Source organism: Lutra lutra, chromosome 13 (assembly GCF_902655055.1).
Source record: "Lutra lutra chromosome 13, mLutLut1.2, whole genome shotgun sequence".
Taxonomy (NCBI): Eukaryota; Metazoa; Chordata; class Mammalia; order Carnivora; family Mustelidae; genus Lutra; species Lutra lutra.
The window spans coordinates 91,120,931-91,140,749 of NC_062290.1; the positions used below are offsets into that span (position 1 = coordinate 91,120,931).

General features: G+C 54.0%; 1 protein-coding gene across 17 annotated transcripts in view; it reads right to left on the reverse strand.

Annotated features, from left to right (window-relative positions):
• RAPGEF1 (Rap guanine nucleotide exchange factor 1) overlaps nucleotides 1-18,830 on the reverse strand; it is a 136,327-nt gene extending 117,497 nt beyond the window's left edge. For 3 of the 17 annotated variants that reach the window (XM_047701265.1, XM_047701258.1, XM_047701257.1), the window contains exon 1: nucleotides 18,578-18,830. In XM_047701265.1, coding sequence (XP_047557221.1) covers nucleotides 18,578-18,638 — 61 coding nt within the window. In that variant the 5' untranslated portion in view covers nucleotides 18,639-18,830. Of the gene's footprint in view, nucleotides 1-4,675; nucleotides 4,682-15,945; nucleotides 16,049-16,462; nucleotides 16,608-18,018; nucleotides 18,305-18,354; nucleotides 18,436-18,577 lie in introns of those variants that run through there. The other 14 variants (XM_047701253.1, XM_047701252.1, XM_047701251.1 and 11 more) reach the window with 8 other exon arrangements.
• Between the last annotated feature and the right edge of the window lie 989 nt (nucleotides 18,831-19,819).

Genomic DNA, 19,819 nt, shown 5'->3' on the forward strand with positions numbered 1-19,819 from the left:
GCCCCTGTGAGTGACAGGCAAACAAGAGCCGGAAGGAGTCGGGGCACAGACACACACACAAGAAAAGCCCAGGGTTCCTCGGCACTTAGGATCTAAGGGCTTCCCGTCAGGAAGGCACCATGACCCAAACACTGGCTCCACTTCTCCAATGAGAAAATGGATGTTAGGAGGAGGAGGGGTGAGCCACTCTCCAAGGCCCACAGCCCACGAATGAGAGACGCCACGTTTGGACACAGCTGCCGACCAAGGGTTCTCGGGAGGCACGCCGTACCGCCGGGGGCCGTGAACAGCTAGTGCAAAGGCCCCGAGGCAGAAGCATATTTGGTATATTCCAGGATCACTTGAAGGAAAGCTCAAAGCCTGCTGGGGGGCCCGAGGACAGGGTGCCACCGGCCCTGGTAAGGACCACGGCTGACCTCCCCACGCGAGAGGCAGTCATTCAAAAACGGTGAACGTGCTTGATTTGATCTAAGGAGCGCCCCAGCAGCTGAACAAGGACTGGACAGTTGTGAGGCAGGAGCGGGAACCAAGAAGCCAGTGAGGAAGGGCCTCAGCGGTCCAGGGGGGACAGTGGTGGCCTGGAGTGAGCCACAGAGAGGAGGTAGGTACACCAAAAGCCAGCTGAGAGGACTTCCAGATGCCCTGGGTGCAGGCTGGGGGTGGAGTCAGAGATGACTCCAAGATGGCTGAGCCTGAACAACAAGGTCAAAAAGGGCATTATTTACTGTCACGGGCACCCCAGGAGGAGCCAGTTAGGCAGGGGGTGAAGTGGAGAAGCGTGAGCTCAGAGCTTGTGAGATACCTGAGAGGACGGTAAGTGGGCAGTCTGTAGTTCAGGGGAGAGTTTGGGGCTGGAAATAGGCATTTTGTAAAACGACCAGCATTTAGATGGCATTTAAAGACATGGGCCTAAGACTGCTGAGAAAGAAATCGGAGGACTCAGCCCTAGAACATTCCAAACTGATTCTGGAAGAGAGATGACAGGAAAGGAGGGCTGAGATGGGCGTGTCATGTTACTAGGACACACGCGTACAGTGAGACAATTCAGGAGCAGCTTGGAAATATCTACCGCCCTGGGCTCAAGTCCTAAACTGAATGCTGGGGGACTCCAAACATCATTTAAATTTTTAGATTTGGTCTTCAAGTTCCAGATGTGTAGTTTTAAAGCGTCTTGCTAATGATGACTAATATATCAACCTAATTAATTAGCAAATATTCTGAGGCACCATATCCACTTAGCGTGAGATTCATCAAAGAGTTTCTTCATCACTGCCAATCTTCTCACCATCTTGTCAGAGCTAATTAGCTCCTAATACAGAGGACAAAAGCACAGACTGCCAAGTAGAAGCTGGTGTCAACCTGGTCCTTCTCTTGCTGTTCACTCACGTTCGTATTACCAGAACCGTCTTCACTCTCTGATGCCTTTGACACTTACTTGTTTTGCGAGGGTTTTGTTACTGAGCAGCGGCTTCAGACCAGCTCTCCCACATGCCAGCCAGGTAAGCCCCATAGACCTTTCTGGGCCTCAGCTGCTCGTCTGTATCAGGAGGCCACTACTGCCTCCCAGCAGAGCCATCAAGATGGTTAAACGTGGGGCGCCTGGGTGGCTCAGTGGGTTAAAGCCTCTGCCTTCAGCTCAGGTCATGACCCCAGGGTCCTGGGAGCGAGCCCGGCACCGGCATCGGCATCGGGCTCTCTGCTCAGCAGGGAGCCTGCTTCCTCCTCTCTCTCTGCCTGCTGCTCTGTGATCTCCGTCTGTCAAATAAATAAAATCTTAAAAAAAAAAAAGATGGCTAAACGCATGCGCAGTGCAGCTCCTGGCATCAATGCCCAGACGTTCTCTCTGACCTCCTCACTCCCTTCCTATTTTGAGGACATTTTAGTCCAAATTCCTGAGACCCATTCTGTCTTCTCCATACGTGGCTGTAACCAGTGATCCCAGAGGCCGTCCCCTGCTTGCCCACCCTTCCGGCAAGAGCATTATCACCGCGGAACGGGTTAGAATGCCAACTCTCAGCCCAACTCCAGACCTAGCGAATCAGACTCTGGGGGCTAGAGCCCAGCACTTCAGGTGCTAAACTCTCAGACCCACTAGGAAAGGTGGGCAGCATTTTGGGGGACTCCTAGGTCCTCAGGCAGGGACCACCTGGCCCTGGAGGATTCTGAGATCAGTGCCCACTAACACGACAGGCTGTAGGTTACCAATTTACCACGAACACAAAGCTTCCGGTCTTTCCAACTATTTTCTTTAAACGTCAAATCTATTACTGGAATAAAAATGAAACTTCTTGTAAAAATTCAATCCCCATACTCCTTTCTATAACAACACAGAAAACAAAATTTCCAACTCAACCTAGACTAGTGTTGCTACATAATTATTTTTCAACTTTCCCTGTAAGGCCTGATACAAACACTAATATCCCTTCTAGCCACTCCAAAGAATATGAATTTAAGATCTGGTTAACCTAATTTTCATAAGGAAAACACATTCTGATTGTTGTATGTACATGTTTATTGTTTTTTAAACCAAATTGTCCCAGATTTTGATGCTTCCATGAGTTGAGTAACTGGAACATATGAAGTGGCAGATGTCCACAGGGAGAATGGGACCCAAACCAAATTCAGCTGACCCTCCTGTGGCTTCTCTGGGCTTGATCCTGTGTTGGAACAGACCCTAGTTTTGAAATAGTTCTCTCACTGCAAACCAAGACCCTCTGCAACACAAATGTGGAGCTCAGCAGTTGTAAATGAGGCCTCCCTCAGTGTTTTCCCATCCAAACCAGGCCACTTTGGGGAGTGACAGGGAGGGTGCTATTAATAACTGTGCCAGGACAGCAGGTGTAAGCCGGAATGCGTGATCATCACCCCATCTGTCACAGTCCACATGAGCACAGAGATCCTCAAAGTAATTTTCCTCCAGTGTCCAGACAGCTAACCGTGAGCTGAGAATAGAGCTACATTTATTAGCTACAGAGTCTGCCTCTTCGAGCCAAGGCTAGGTGCTGACTGCAGGGCGAGGCTGGACCAGATGCAGGGAGCTCCATGAGAGCAGGAGGCCTGGCCTACCATCACCATTCCCCGGCATTGACCACCACGGGCGGCAGACAGTAGGTGCTCAAGAAACCAGCTGAAAGAATGAATGAATGCTTCCCATTGTATTTCCCTGAATCTCAGATGTGTATCTCTTCACAATTTAACTTCCGAAACCAGGGTGTGCTCTTTCATAATCTACCTTGCTGATGGAGTTTTCGTTTCCCTCAGAAGCGTTATTAAATGAATAATATATCTTACACGTGTTGGTGCCACAGGATCCAAACAACCCAGTAACGGCCCATCAACCCAGATTCAGAGACACGTTACTGATACTCATCAGAGACCCTGTCGTATCAACTCAAGGGGGCAGCTCCCAAATGGATGCCCCGTTTCATCTAACAGAGTCTGCCTGGCCTGAAAATTCTTGAAGAAAGCCCTGACCTTGCTTCTCCACAGATTACCCTCCCCTCCCCATTAGGTCAGTGCTACCTTCTCATGAAAGGGGCCAAGAGCCTGGAATCCTGCCAAATGGTGCTGGAGTGGACGCCATCGGTGTTGTCAGCTCAGAGTATGCGGCGACAGTGGTAACCAGGCAGCCTGGGATGGAAGCCACGGGCAGTGAGAGTCTTCATTAAGGGCTGACATGCGCTAAGCACTCGCCACGTGCTGGTCTATGGCACCCGCCAGGCTCCGGGGCCCCAGCGGACATTCAGGCTCCCTGGGCTTCCGCCGGCCACTCTCGGCAGTGGTCGACTCAGACAGATACAGGGCTGGAACAAAAGGTGCCCGGACAGCACTGGACAGGACTATCTATAAGGGTCCCTGAAGGAGCCCGGCACAGCTGACAGACACAGGTGCAAGGCAACGAGACCCACATTCGGTGGTACAGGACCCAGCCCGGCTTAAAAGCTGCCTGCCCCATAGGAACCAACATCTCATAGTCACACAGGTCTCCTCAAGGGACATGCCCAGTTGCAGGAGTCGCTGCGCTCAGGGCAGCCCAAAGTATGGCGTCCCACCAGTGTTCCAGACTATTTCTAGTTTCTCCCAGCTCAGACGCGATTAATTAAACAAGAAGTCATTTTTACCATGAGCACTGTGCCCCCATAATACAGCTGTCATACACCATAGTGGTTTTAACGTCTTAATTTAAAAAGACATTTAAGACTAAATGATTATGTAAATAAATACTGAGAAATATGTTAACCATGGTAATTTTTTATAAATTGTGGCAAAATTACATACAACATGAAATTTACCATCTTAACCATTTTTTTTAATGATTTTATTTTTATTTATTTATTTGACAGAGGGAGATCACAAGTAGACAGAGAGGCAGGCAGAGAGAGAGAGAGAGAGAGAGGGAAGCAGGCTCCCTGCTGAGCAGAGAGCCCGATGTGGGACTCGATCCCAGGACCCTGAGATCATGACCTGAGCCGAAGGCAGCGGCTTAACCCACTGAGCCACCCAGATGCCCCTTAACCATTTTTTTTAAAGATTTAATTTATTGGGGAGCCTGGGTGGCTCAGTGGGTTAATAAAGCCTCTGCCTTCAGCTCAGGTCATGATCCCGGGATCCTGGGATCGAGCCCCACATCGGGCTCTCTGCTCAGTGGGGAGCCTGCGTCCTCCTCTCTCTCTGCCTGTCTCTGCCTACTTGTGGTCTCTGTCAAATAAAAAAAAAAAAAATCTAAAAAAAAAAAAGATTTAATTTATTTACTTAATGGAGAGAGAGAGAGAGAGAGAGAGAGTGTGTGTGTGTGTGTGTGTGTGTGTGTGTGTGGGTGAGCGTACAGCAGGGGGAGCAGCAGGCAGAGGAAGAGGACAAGCAGGCTTCCTGCCAAGCACAGAGCCCAATAAGGGACTCGGGACTTGATCCCAATCAGGACCCTGGGATCAGGACCTGAGCTGAAGGCAGATGCTTAATGACTGAGCCACCCAGGCACTCCCCCTTCTTAACCATTTCTAAGTGCACAGTTCAATGATAATAAGTATAATCACACTCTTGCATACTCTCACCACCATCCAGCCACATCATTCTTTTTGTCTTACAAAACTGAACTTAAACATTGTTAACCAGTAATTCCCCATTCTCCCTTCCCCCAGCCCCTGCAACTACCATTTCACTTCCTTATGATTTTGATTACTCTTAGGTATCTTGTACTAGTGGAATCCTACAGAATTTGTCCTTTTGTGACTGGCATATTTCATCTGGCCATAATGTCCTCAAGGTTCATTTGTGACGAAACATGTCAGACTTTCCTTCCTTTCTAAGGCTGGATAATGTTGCCTGGTGCGCACACACCACACTTTATCTATTTATCCATCAGGGGACACCTGCATTGCTTCCACCTTTGGCTGCTGTGAACCTGGGTGTACGAATGTCTTTTTGAGATCCTGCTTTTATTTCTTTTGGCTACATACTCAGAACTGTTGGATCATATGGTAATTCTATTTTTAATTTCTTGAGGAATTGCCATACTGTTTTCCATAGCAACTGTACCATCTTACATTCCTACCAATAGTGCACGATGGTTCCAATATCTTTCTTTCTTTAACATGCACACACTACTGAAGCGTGGAAGAGTGTGATCTCGGGGCAGGAAAGAGGCGCAGGAAAGCAGAAGGAGGAGATCAAAGATCTGTTCCTGGGGCACCTGGGTGGCTCAGTCGGTTAAGTATCCAACTCTGGATCTCAGCTCAGGTCTTGATCTCAGGGTTGTGAGTTCAAGTCCCTCCCTCCCATTGGGCTCCACTTTTAAAAAAAAAAATCTGTTCCTTAATCCCACAGCCCTTCTGAGAAGTTGCAGGTACTCTGTCTTCAGATTTTTGATCTGAGAGGATGGAAGAGAAGGCAGCTGTCCACTGGTGCTCATCTCCGCTGGTCAAAGTTTGCCTCAAAGAGTTTTAAGTCCCTGGCACTTCCGGGTATTGCATGCTGGGCAGAGTTCTACGGTCTCGCACGCTGCAGCAGTAAAGAGAAGCCCAGGAGAGGGGCCGAGGGAACACCGTGCGCAGCTGGCTGGCCCCCAGGCAGAACTGATCTGGGGAGCAATGGCCAGATTAGACGACAGGGAAGCCTGACAGGATCTGGAGTTGCACACAGAGATGTCCGATATAAACTCTATTCTGGGTAAGGAAGAACCACTCAGATGGATGGAACAAGCCAGACGGCTTCTTTCCTCAGTAACTGTCCCTCAGCTGGGATGGGTTCACTAGGTTCTTGCTGGTAACTGGGTCCCTACCTCTCCTCCATGCTGTCTCAGAGCCCTCCCCTCTCCATGTGGTCTCTGTCATCTCTGCGGCCACAATGCCCCACGGAGGACAAAAGCTGGAGTGCCAGCGTGCCTTGGACCTGAGGTAGGAGGGGTCTCAGTGAGTCCCGGAGCCAGGGTCAGAGGTTGCCTCTGGAGCTGTGTGTGTGGAAGGACGGCGGCCCACCCCAACAGCTCCAGTTTCTACACATCCTCACCAACACTTGTTATTTCCTGTTTGCTTTTTTTTCTTTTGAAAGTGGGTGTGAGATGGTATCTGTGGTTTTGGTCTACAGGTCCCTCATGATTGATGATGTTGAGCACCTTTTCAAGTGCTTATTGGCCATTCGTGTGTCTTCTTTGGAGAGGTCTACTCAAGTTTTTTAATTGGGTTGCTTGATTTTTGTGGGTCAAATGTCATCTTTATCTGTTTTCAGAAAACAGAGCTAGTTAATCAAGGTCAAATTCTAAGTAGATAAACACTGACTACGTGCATTCAATGGAATACTACTCAGCCATAAAAAGGAATAAACTGAGGAAAGCAACTTCATGAATCTCAAAGGCACTACACTGAATAAAAGAAGCTGATCTCCAAAGTTACATACCATGTAACACTCTGGAAAAGGCAAAACTACGGGACTGGAAGGGGCACCTGGGTAGCTCTGTCAGTTGGGTGGCTGCTTTTAGCTAGGGTCATGATCCTGGGGTCCTGGGACTGAGCCCCACGTCAGGCTCCTTGCTCGTCAGGAAGGCTGCTCCTCCCTCTCCCTCTGCCTACTGCTCCCCCTGTTTGTGCTCTCTGTGTCCAATAAATAAATAAAATCTTAAAAAACAACAAAACTATACAGATGGAAAACAGACTGATGGTTGCTGGCAGTCAGGGGTGGGGGGGAAGGGTCTGACCACAGAGGGACAGCAAGATGGAACCGGTCTCAACTGTGACCGTGGCGGTGGTTACACAGACGGAGAGGAGAGGTGGAACTCGGCAAACTGTACCCCCTTTAAAAGAAGGCCCATTTTACTGCATGTAAATTAAGAATTTGTCATGCAGAAGGCAAAAGGGTTTGTCCTACCCACACAGATGTTATGCTGAAGCAGCTTACAGGCACCATCTCATGGAACCCTCACAAACCCCCGGGACTGTGTCATTATTAATGGTCACCTGAACCCAGGTCTGACCGCCCCAGAGGAACTAAGCCCTGATTACTCTGGACACATGAGACCCCACGTGAGCTCTCCAAGGTGGGGAGCAGCTGGGGCTACGATTGCTCCTCCAGCAGCAGCAAGTTAGCGCGGGTAGAACCATGTCTGCACGTACATGAATCTGTTGCCCCAGGGACCGGGCTACAGACCTTCCGCCAGATCCTTAGTAGGACTTATTGATCTTAAAAAATTGGGGAATCACCGCTCCATTTCCAAGGTCCAGGAAGGGATGGTGGCTTACCCCACAGGGCACAGCAGGCCCATGGCAGTGCCACACACTTGGGCCAGTTCTCTCTCCATCGCCCAAAGATGCCACAGTTCCAGGCGTTCCTAGTGATGTGCTCCCCACGGAGGTTTCAGGCACACAATTTCCTCACTGGTAGGTGCATTTCACCTGCCAAGTTGGAGCCAGGGAACTTGGGGCTTCCCGGCGACACAGGGCTGAAATGTGGTTCAGGTCCCCAGCCCAATTACTATCTTGGTCAAATCTAAAAACTGCATTCTACAACCTTGCACATTTAAGGTAATTAATAGAGACAGCTCCCGATGAACGGAAAAAACAAGGACAGATCATGCAGGAAACCATGCTTTTGATCTGTGCCTTTGGTTTTCTGATGAGCTCAGAGAATTAATATTTGTAAGTCACTCCTGACAAGCTGGGGCAGGAGCACAAATTAGTGTGGTTATGCTAATTAAATGAGAGGTCCTATAGCTCCAGGACCCAGTGATTAAAGAAAGTGAAAAGGGTTGACTGGCCTCTGGGCTCTTTGTAAACAGCCCTGTGCTGGGAGCGAGCTGTGCTGACAAACCTGCACAGAGACGACACACATTCCCTCTCATCTGTCACAGGCGCCCAAGGGAGCATGGGGGAGGAAGGACTCAGAACAATACACGAGGATTTCTCAATTCATCCTCAATGCGAAAATTTATCAAGGAGGAAAAATAAAGGGTATGAAACCACCTGCTTGCGGCATTCGGCACAATTTGCAAGTGACTTGTACAAGAGGACCTTGAACGGCGTGTGGCATTTTAACTGGCGCAAGAGAAGAGCACCACACCGTGACCATTTCACCTTCAGAGCTGAACGAAGACAGTTTAAGGACCCCTGAGCGTCACCCCTGCAAGGAGAAACTGAGGTGGGGTCTCTTGGGATGAAGCAAAGCTACACCCGCAGGTCATTAGCTGGGCTCTGACCCCGGGACAAGCTGCCACCCCGGACGCTGGCCTGTTCCTTCTAGACAGAGGTAGGAACATTATCAGGATATTCCTCAATCTACCCACATGTGCTGGGGCCACGCGTGGCTGAAATGAAACCCCATCTATTCCTCCTTGAATGATCTTTTTGGAGGTTTATTCCTTAGTTATGAAAACCTATTCCCTGGAATTCAGCTTCCTCAAATGTAAAAAAAAAAAAGAGAGAAACCCTAGGAGGAAATACCTCAACAGCCAAAGACCTCCCCTTCTTCTGTGAACGTGGAGGTCTGAATTTCACTTACATCTGACCTTTTTCAAAGACACTGTCATTGTAAAGCACAAGGAGCTATTAGGGTAGAACAAAAGCTAATGTTCTCGAGCACTTAGGTGTCAAGACTGACTCTGTTAATATGCTTTACGTCCATCAGCTCATGTAATCCTCCCTCAAGACCGTAAGGCAGGCGTGTTGATGACTGTCTTCATTTTACAGATGACGGAACGGAGACTTACACAGGCAAAGTGACTGTCTAAGATCCCACCACGGCCCTATGGGAGAGCTAGATGCCAACCTGCAGGTGTGGGACCGGGAGGCCCAGGCCCCCACCACCCTTCCATACTGAGTCCAGCCTCTCTCTCCGCAGGTGGGGAGCTGAGAGCTCAGAGGTGCACCGATCAGGGCTGGCATGCAGACCCAGGGCCCACGAGGCAGGTCTTCCAACCTCTGGCCCAGGCCCACCCTGCTTCCAACAAGTACGAAAGCCTAAATCAAAAGTCTCCTGCACACAGCACAGGGGGCGGCCAGACTGTCAACCCCCTATGGGCACAGATGTCTCTGATCTTCTCAGTACCCTGCACTGCCCCGGCCGACAACTTGGTACCCGTGAGCCATTGATGCCGAGATGGGCGGACGGCAGGTGGGCGGGAGGCGGGAGGCTGGAGCTGTTTTAAGAAAGGGGCTGTCCCCACTGCTCACATCCAAAGCAGATTCCCGTACAATCTTTTTTGCAAATTCACTTTTTAAGTCACCTCTGAGAAACCAGAAGCTGCTTCAAAACCCTGCAGACAGATGCCGACACACCTTCACGGTCCTCAGAGAGGCTGGAAAGCCCCAGGGGACGCCAAACAAAAGTCATGGAGGGTGGCTCCATGCCAGCCTCCTGGTGGCCTTGGAGAGGACCCACACTAAAGCCAGGTCCACGGAGCACACGCAGAGGAGGAGGGGAAGACAAGCAGTGCGAGAAACCCAGAGTCCCCAACCCAATCGGCCTGTCACTCAGCACGTGACCTCAGCCAGTCACTTCTCGCCCTGCCGCCTCCCTTTCTTCAGCTGGCGAATGGACCTGATACCTGCCATTCTGCTCTTTGTAAGAACAGAATAATAAGCCCACATGCTCTCTGAAGGTAAAGCTCTTAGCACAGTGCCCCGCACACAGAAGTACCCAGCAGCTGGGAGCTGCTGTCCTCTTCCACAGAGAACAACGAGGGACTCCAGAACTCTATCGTAACCAAATAAACAAGAAAACCCAAAACAACAGCAAACAAACAAACAAAAAACCCTCATGTCTCCAGAAGTGTTCTGAAAGCTATAAAGGGTTATGAAACTTTTATTGTGATGACAGTTAAGTGCCCCGCAGTTATCAGTATCGCTAAAAACCAACAAAACAAACCAATATGTCCAACTCCCCCCTTTACAGTGCAGATGGGGCCCACATGGCATCAGCACTGGAAACTGTTCTCAGTTGGGTTCACCTGCCCAATCAGGTTACATCAGGGGCGCCAGAGGCTCGGGAAGAGTAAACCAGCTGTCCCAGGTCACCCAGCATGAAGCCGGGCTACCCAGCCCCCTCGGGAGCTGGAGCATGGAAACTGGGACCGCTGTCTCCTCCAGCATCCCCGCCAGCCTTATCTAGCGGCCCTTCTGGCGCAGTGACTGGCTCAGCAGCACAGAGGTCCCTGGAAGCGTGGAGGTTCATTTCTACCCAAGTCACAGCAGTCAGGAGAATCGTGTCCCCACAGCCAATGAAAACACAGATAAATGGGAAGCAGTCCTGTGGGCTAAGGTCCCACCGCGGCCCCCACTCTGCATGGGACCTGGGGCAAATCTCAGCTGTTCTCCACCTCTGGACCCCACACATAAAAGGAGAGCTCTGTGTGTCTCAGTGTCCTCTGCAGAATGAGAAGCTCCTCCGTGCGGATAAATGAGACCAAGTGTATAACACACGCAGCACAGAGCCTGGGACCAGCATCGAGGTAAGTGCGCAGTGAACGTGAGCTGCTGCTGTCACCTGCGTTCATCACCGAGAGGAGTTGCTGAGGGCAGCCCGTCCACGACCCACGTACAATCCCCCATGTCTCCATGCACAAGCAGCCACATGAAGGAAAGGGCACACGTGAGCATCCAGAACCAGCAGTAAGAACAACCACTGCCACCAAACAGAAGTTCTGGTGTTTTTGTTTGCCTGTTTGGGGCCAACTACATGGCACTTGGGACCCACCCCGTCCCACGGTCCAGCGGGCTTCTGCCATGTCTCTCCCCGTTGCACATCTGCACGGGCCTTCTCTGCGAGGCAGGCGGCGTCAGTCCCCGGCTCCGGGAGGCCGCGGGCAGGCTGCCATCCTCAGCTCTAGGGCGTGCGGCTCGCGGCCGCATTTCTCAAGTCCACGCCAATGGCACACATTTTTGAAAAGCCAGAAAGCAAATGCCTGAACGCCACACCCTCGTCTCCCAACCTGGGAGGCAGTGCATGCCACCCAGCACTCGACACCTCCGTGTCTCCTATGCTTTAAAAGTGGGGCAGGCTCCTGATCACAAAACTTGATTTGCAGTAAAAGGACTGTGGGGCCAGCAAGCAAGTGAAAAGGAGAAAGGTCACCGGTGAGGAACCGCTGAGAACGGAGGGTCTAAGCTGCTGAGAGGCAGTCCCCATATTTTAGGAAGACGCATCCAGACCGCCAGCCAGGGCTCCGGTTCAGAGAACCATCACCGTCTTCTGAACCACAGCCTGGAAGAAAACCATGCGGAGAAAGAGGAACGGTGGCCATCGGATAGCAGACTTCCAGTCCGGCAGGCAAGTCTCTCCACTACGCCTTCGCCCACAGAAGAGGAGGAGAGGGCATGAGAGACTCTGCAGAAGCCCCATGACAAAGAAGCGACGTGAGTGGGACAACCCCGCCAGCCCGCCTCCGCCCGCTCAGGGAGCGAGCTCGGTAAACAGAGCTGGTGGCGCAGGCGGCCTGTCCTCGATAACATGCAGAGGCCAAGTACGGCGGCCGGGCCGTGGGCAGCAGCTGAGCGGGACCCGCGTAAACCCGTGGCCGGTAAATGGAAGAGGGAGTAGCGATGGGTCAGTGTGCACGCTGCCGGAGAGCACCGTGGCCCCGTGTGTCCTGCAGACCCGCGTCTAGGAGTCAGAGCCGAGTGTGGCTCAGTCTCTCGCCACACACCAGAGCTTTCTCAACAGTGTTCTAGGACTCTGATCTCAGCACCAGCGTGACAGCTCTCAGGAAACTACAGTTAAACAGCCATCGACGTGTACGGTTAGCACAAATCCCCAACTATCAGCAGACCCTGCCAGATTACTGGTCCTACTAATTCCCCAAGAAACATCCTAACTGGCAACTCAAAGCCCAGAAGAAGTTCCACTTCAAAGTAATTTTGGGGCGCCGGGCTGGCTCAGCTGGTGGAGCGTGTGACTCCTGATCTCGGGGTTGAGTTCGAGCCCCACAGTGGGTGTAGAGATGATTTAAAAATAAAATCTTAAAAAAAAAAAAATTACTTCTGAGACTTGGAATCAGAGACCTACGTTCATTCTAGGATAGTATCACCTCAACTCATTCATCGTTCTAGCAAGTAGTTACTGAGTACCTCCTATATTCCGAGCACGGCCACACAAGCCCGTGGTGGACCAGACAGGCACGTTCCCTCAAGAAGCTAACGGTCAAGTCAAGACTCTCTGTTTGTTGATTTTTAACTTACAGGAAGGAAAGCGAAGCTCTGGTTTCTGAATGAGCTAAACAATACCATTCTACCCAAGTGTTTATCTGGGGCCTTCCCATGGGACTCAGGATCTGCCGGAGGAAGAGACGGCACCAGGCGTCCAGAGGAAGCTGGTTTGGGTAGAGGAGGCCGCGCACATGCAGGAGGCGGGTTTTCACACTGCTCGGTGGAGGACCAAGGAGGCTCCTCAGGGGCCATGGCTAGGCAGGAAGGATTCACTGTCCTCAAAGTGGCTCTCCATTACCCACTATCTAATGGCCCTCTTCTGTACAGAAAAGGACCTGCTGCTTTCCAGCAAAACAAGGAGGCACTAATTCGAGTCTGCCCCTTCAGAGCGCTGACCAAGAAAAGGAGACCCAGAAAAGGGAAAGGGTTCCCCAAGGTCATGACGAGGGGCCTCAGATTTTTAGTCAAACGGCCTGGAACAAAGAGCCAGCAACAAAGATGACATCCCTTAGTAACTCCAGAACTACCGGTTTTGTTTTTTAACCATAAAAGAGGCTTTGGGGCAAGGTGAATGACCAAGCGGAGGAACACCTGTCCCAGCAGTGCCGCGCCCGGAGGCTTCCCGGGCGGGGCTGCCGGCCCGCTGCGCCTTCCAGTGCGTCATCTTATTATGGCAACGGGGAACACATCCAGCTGGCCCGAGGTAAGACCCGGCCCCATGCTCAAGGCATTCTCCAAGCCGGGCTAATTTGGGAAATGACTTTTCTGCAAGCTCACACATGACTCATCTTTCTAGGCCTCCTATCAGGTCTGTCGGCTACAAGGAATCCCATTCAAACCACCGCTGCCAACAGCTGCTCAGAAGACCAGGAAACCTTTGGGGTTCCTGTGGCTAATTCTGTGAAGCGCCGGCTGCATCGTGCTACTCACCTCCTCACAGGACTGCCAATGCTGCTGGCACCGTCAGTCTGATGTGCGCCCTGGAGACTGCACCGGGCCTGCCTTCATTTAACCGAGGTGCCCCCACTTTGGTAGGATCAGAAAAGAAACGCAGAAACATGAACAAGAATCGAGATGGAAAGCTGCTGTGTGTCCAGCACCACAGAGGCTCTAAGCGGTGCTCCGTGAAGGCAGAAAGGTGGCCGGAGACCCCTGGGGTCGGCACCCCACTTCACCGCAATAGAGCTGCAGCCCCTGCAAGTGGCCAAGCCCGCCCCGATCTCAGCTGCCCTCAGGTGCAGAATGGACATGCCTGGCCCTGATCCCACCCCAGGGACGGTCCTGAGGAAGGAGGGAAATGAGGCGCACTCTCGATGCATTCTCAAAAACCATGGGATGCCGCAGAAATGCTCAAGATCATTCTGATGTTCCTTTTGGACTGTGACCCTAGAAGGGCCGGTCTCCTGCGGACTCTGCCACTCTGAGGCGTCACAGTATTTGCCAACAAGGAGGGACTCCGTGTAAGTGTCGCATGTGTGAGTAAATGAAGGACGACCGGGGCCATAAAAACGTTGTATTTGTTGACTAGATTCATTTTGACCACAGAGACTGTTAATTGTGGGGGGAAAAGGAAGTGTTAAACTTGAAAGAATTTTAAATGGATCAAAATACAGTGACTACTGGGGTGCCTGGGTGGCTCAGTGGGTTAAAGCCTCTGCCTTCGGCTCAGGTCATGATCTCAGGGTCCTGGGATCGAGCCCCCATCGGGCTCTCTGCTCAGCGGGGAGCCTGCTTCCCTTCCTCTCTCTCTCTGCCTGCCTCTCTGCCTACTTGTGATCTCTGTCAAATAAATAAATAAAATCTTTAAAGAAAAAAAAAAAGTACAGTGGCTACTGATCTGCAAGAACTCTTTCCTCAGCCTCATGTGACAGTACCTGCATTTTTCTCTGTTCTGACAAAATACACAACTGAAAGTTATGTGAATGCAGTCAGCAGGCAATTTTCTTTTTAATAAAAGCCTCTTCACAAACTGAAACACATACACTTGAGTCTGAGACACCAAAGTTATTCTGTCCTCTGGCAGTGCACGGGTGAGCCTGCCACATCAGCCCCAGTGAACAGCTCAGGGGCATGGGGAGCCTACCGAGCTGGCCAGGGGTTTGGTGAGTGATAAAACTCCTAGACAGACAGGTCTACTGGGAACACAGACCAGGGAAAGAGAATCTAAGAAAAACAAAAAAAAACAAAAACACCTGCACAAAATACATCTTCAGGATGTCTGTTCTGACGTCTGTTTTGGCTGCCCCCGTTAGAAGAAGGTAAGGCCCCGGAGGCAGCGATCTCTGTTGTACTCCAAGCACCAGAACAGGTCCAGGCCCTTAGGAGATGTTGGATAAACTATCTGATGAAGGGATGAATGCGCGAACGAGCAAGAGACTGAAGAGCTCAGTGAGGAGAACGGAAGCTGCTCTCTTCCCCATCCCTCCCTTGTGCCCTGCTAACTCGACTCCACCTCCAAGGCTCACCTTGAATCTCAGTTCCTCACAGAACCGGCTCCCTGACCCCTCCCGCACTGTAAGTCCGATGGGACCCTTCCTAAGTTCCCCAGGACTCCCCACTGCCAGAGCCGGTGCCCAAGCTACACTGTGATGTCTGCCGAGTTCAATGCTACATCCCCAGGATGCGGAGCCTGATAGAACCAGTCAGTGCTGAATGGAGGGACTGAGGAATGAATCAATGAAGGAATGGGGCAAAGATTTCAAAGTCCAGAGGAAAAGCAAACAGACACAAATGATTTCACCAAGGAAGGGGATGTAGACTCAAATGTCAACAGCCCAAGTGGGAAAGAGGACCCTATCCCCTCCCCACCCACCAGGCCTTGTAGGAAACAAAGCCTCAGAAGTACAAGGGCTTCTTACTTTTCAAGAGAACCAAAAATCTGAGATATAGGAGTGATTTCCTGATTTTTAAATACTGACCACCAAGTCTCCTTTTTTCAAGAACAGGTGTGGATCGAACACAACACATCTATGGATGGAACCCACCGGCATTTAAAGAGGCATTTAAGGGGCGCCTGGGTGGCTCAGTGGGTTAAGGCCTCTGCCCTCGGCTCAGGTCATGATCCTAGGGTCCTGAGATCGAGCTCCACATCAGGCTCTCTGCTCAACAGGGAGCCTGCTTCCCCCGCCTCTCTGCCTGCCTCTCTGCCAACTTGTGATCTCTCTGTCAAATAAATAAATAAAATCTTTTAAAAAAATAAAATAAAAAAATAAAGAGGCATTTAGGCTCCAGAAACACTAGGGAACATCAGTAGTGCATAGGCGACGTGTCTCTTAGAAGTAAGCACGGACAAAATGAGACCCATCGTACCTGTAATTACGCACGACCAGAACCTCGGTCACTGGCTCCTCCAAAGCAGCCTCTGGAGCGGCTACACACATCTCCTGCCAGCATGGTCTTTCAAAACAGGTCCCTCCTCGCTCCTAGGGAAGAGCCTCTTCTCTTTGCCAGGCCCACCCACTAGCTCACCCCAGGGAGCTCCCTGAACCATCAACCTCCACGCCAGCCTTTTTCCTGGGTCCTCCGACTTCAACCCTCTTCCTCTAAGCCTCACTGGACAGGTCCCAACCAGCCAGCAAGCGGACTCTCTGCTGCCATCAGGAACCTAGACTGCCTTGATCCTGCATGGGGCCTGGAGCAGAGACGACCAGGGAAGCATGAACTGAGGCTTGCCTTTCTGTGTTCCTAAGAAACCTGAGGCTCTCGGCGGAAGGCGGTGTGCAAGCCCCCTCCCGCAGCCAGGCGCCGTGTATTGAAGAGCAGCAGAACGGACTCAAGAAAGCCTCCCCCAGAGGCCGACAACGACTGCTTCCTGGGTGTCAGGCTCTGTAACTTACCAGAGACCGCTCACTTGCTAACAGGTGTCCCCGCGTCGCCCAAGGACCTTTCCTTTGAATGAGATACTCTGCTGGTGACTTAAGAGGAGCAGGTCCGCTAGAAAACTCCAACAGAAATCTCGCTGGAGTGCAAAGGGAAATCCACCTACAAGGACCAGCAGAAACACCAGGAAGAGGTACCCTTCGTTCCAGGGGTGTCCTAACCTCCCCTGACGACGGGTGTGTGCGGATCACCGCCGAAGGCCTTATACCACAAGGACCGACTTCCTGCCAGCCCCCGAGCTTGCTTGCCGGCTGCCTCTCACCCTGTGGGTGGGCCTCCTGAGTTTCCCACAGCCCCTGGTCAGCTCCTTTGAGTCCACCCTCTCCCCCATCCCCGTCCCCACTCCACCCGGGGACCCCCTACCCTCTCTTCGGAGCCTAACCACAAAGGGCCTCCCCCTTGCCCCGCCAATGAAGCCCCCCTTTCCTGTGCCCAGGCCCAGCCCCCTGTCACAGGGCATTTCTGGTGGCCGGGGCGTAGGATGTTAGGCTGGTCCGGCCCTCCCGGCCTCAGACAAGCCTCTCTGAAGCAGGCACTTCTGGCGTTTGCATGTGCTGCAGCCCCCAGCAGAAGGAGGTGCCCGGAGAAGGCCACGGGAGAGCCTCTGCTGCGGCGCACTGGCCTTGGGCCTCCTTGCTCCAGGTGACGCGCAACACAAACAAAAACTCGTCTCATCAGAGCGGTCTGAGCTGTGCCAAACGGCTCACGGGATGACAGGTGCTTTTCAGCTCGCTTTTTACTTTGCCACAACTTTCACGTTTTGGGTAAGAAATGTACCCTTAGAATCAAAGAAAACCCCATTAACGTTATATGTAAAATAATCCAACTTGCCCAACAGTACCCTTCAGAGACGCTATTCACGGAGTTTCCGAGAAATGCTGCCCAAATTAACCCAAGATATTTCTGGGTTGGCACGTGGGCAGAGAGGCAGCTCGTGGTCACCGGGCATGGCCCTGAGGGAAAAGCTGAGAAAAAGACCCAAGAACCAGCCCTGAAACCCACGGCCCTGCCCCTGAGGAAGGGAGCCAGGCTTCCAGCCCCCCGGTCTGCTGCCCTCTCGCTGGGTGGCCTGCAGGAACTCACTGCCCGGCCCGGGAGTACGTAAAACCAGGCTCAAATCCTCTCCTACCCAGAACCTCCCAGATTTACCAAGCAACACACATAAGGTGCTCAGCACCGCGCCGGATATACAGAAAACCCTCAGTAAAGGCAACAGAAATTTCCTTCCTGTGCGGAATCCAACCACAGCCGGCAAGTCCCCACCGCCTCCTGAGTCCGGCCCCGGGGCCCATCTCAGAAGAGTATCCCGGTTCCACCCGGGACGCGCAGCAACTTCCCAAATCTATGCCACCTGCCCCCACCCCCTGCAGCCCCCAAAAGCCTGCCTTGCCCAAGTCGGCCGCCAAGCTAAGCCGGCGCCCAGGCTATGACAAGCAACGGGTGTCCCCCCCACCCCCCGGCCCAGGAGCCCTGGCCCGCCCGCCCGCCCACCTCCCGGGACCCAGGGATTCACCCTGCGGGGTGTCGCCGGCGAGAGACGCCCCGGGCCCCGCGGGAGGCATCAGCCCTCGCGGAGCCTTTGGGGACTCCATTCCCAGCACGGGCTTTCCAGGCCGGTAATCGGAAGGCAGCTCTCCGAGATTTCTAGGAACACACAAAGAGACGAGGTTGTCCTCGCCCCCAAAGCCACAGGCTCCCCGGGGCCCTGCTTGCAGAGCCCGGCTCGACGCGGCAGGGGAAGGCGAGCGAGCCCCGAAGGCGCCCAGACACATCCTGCCCGCTTCCTCCGCCGCCAGCCAAGGGGCTCCTCCCGGCTACATTTACGCTCCGGGCGCAGCCGAAGTGACACCTTGTCGGGCTCAGCTCGGTCCACCGGGCACCGCAGCCGCGCGGCCGGGCTCCCGTCCGCCGCCCGCGCCCGCCGCCCCGCCGGCCCCCGCCGGCCCGGGAGCGCGAACAGGCCGGCGCGCCGAGGCGGCCGCGGCGGGGCGGCGGGGCCCCAGGCCTGGGCGGCGGCTCGCCCCTGCCGCCCGCGCGCCCCCAGGCCCGCCCCGCCCGCGGCCCGCGCTCACCTGCTTTCTCGAGCTTGCCGGACATTTCCGGGCTGCGCCGGAGGCCGAGGCCGCCGCTCATGGGGCCCGGGCCCGGCCGCTGCGGGGCCACAGGCCGGCGCGGCCGCCGCTCGCCTCGGCCCTGGCTCGCCGCGCCTCAGACCCGCGCCGGCATGGCGGGCTCCGCGGGCCGCGGCCTGTGCGCTCGGCCAGCGGCGCTCCCGCCCGCCCGGGGCCGCTGCTCCCGCCGCCAGCCGCCGCCGCTCCGCCTCCTCCTCCTCCGCCGCCGCCGCCGCCGCCGCTTCCCCGGGGCCCGCGAGCCGGCCGCAGCGCCGCCGCCGCTGCCGCCGCCGCCGCTGCCGCCGCCCGCCTCGGCCGCCTCGGCCGCGGCCAGAGCGCCACCTGCCGGGCGCCCGCCACGCCGCCGCGAGCCCAGCGCCCCCTGCCGGCCCGGAGCCGACCGGGAGCCCGCCGCCCCTCCTGCCCCCGGTCTGGGACGCAGCGCCCCCTTCCGGCCCGGAGTCTCCACGCCGGGGCGAGGGACTGACCGGCACGCACCCCTGCCCTCCTTGCTGCGTACACCGAGGCCCGAGATGGACCCCCACCAGGACTCAGCGGCCTCTGCCTGTGGACCATGATCATCTCACCGAAGGCACAGCTCTCCCTGCCAACCCAGAGTGTCCAAGTCAGGGCTTGGGTCTAACATCCCTGCCCCCATCACGCAGGACTCAAGGAGTCCTCTGCAGGACGAAAGCTCCTCGTCAGAGCCTGGGAATGACGCCCCCAACCAGATCGCAGCCCCCTCTCAGCCCCTGACCCTGCTACCCGAGACACAGCACTCCCTGCTGGCCTGGAGTCTCCAAGCCAGGGTGGGGGACCAACATCCCCAACCCAGAGTTCTGTGTCCTCCCTTGCCCAGAGCCTGGCACGCCCCCCTGACATGGGACACACTGCCCCTTTCCAAACTCTACCTCCATACCAGGACCTATGATTGACTCCACCTGGGATACAGAGCCCCATGCTGGCCCACACCCCGCCAAGTCGTAGGACCAATCTCCCCTCCCATCACCTGGGACTCAGCAGCTCACCTGGCCAAGCCTAGGCTTGACCCACTCCACACTCACTGTTCCCTGCCGTCTCAGGGGCTCCAGGCCCTCCCCTGCTCTTCCCCATCTGACACTCAGCACAGCCTGAGGTCAGGAGCCACCTGCACCGGTCTGGGCCTGACCCCACCCAGGACTCATTGTCCCCAAATGCTCAGAG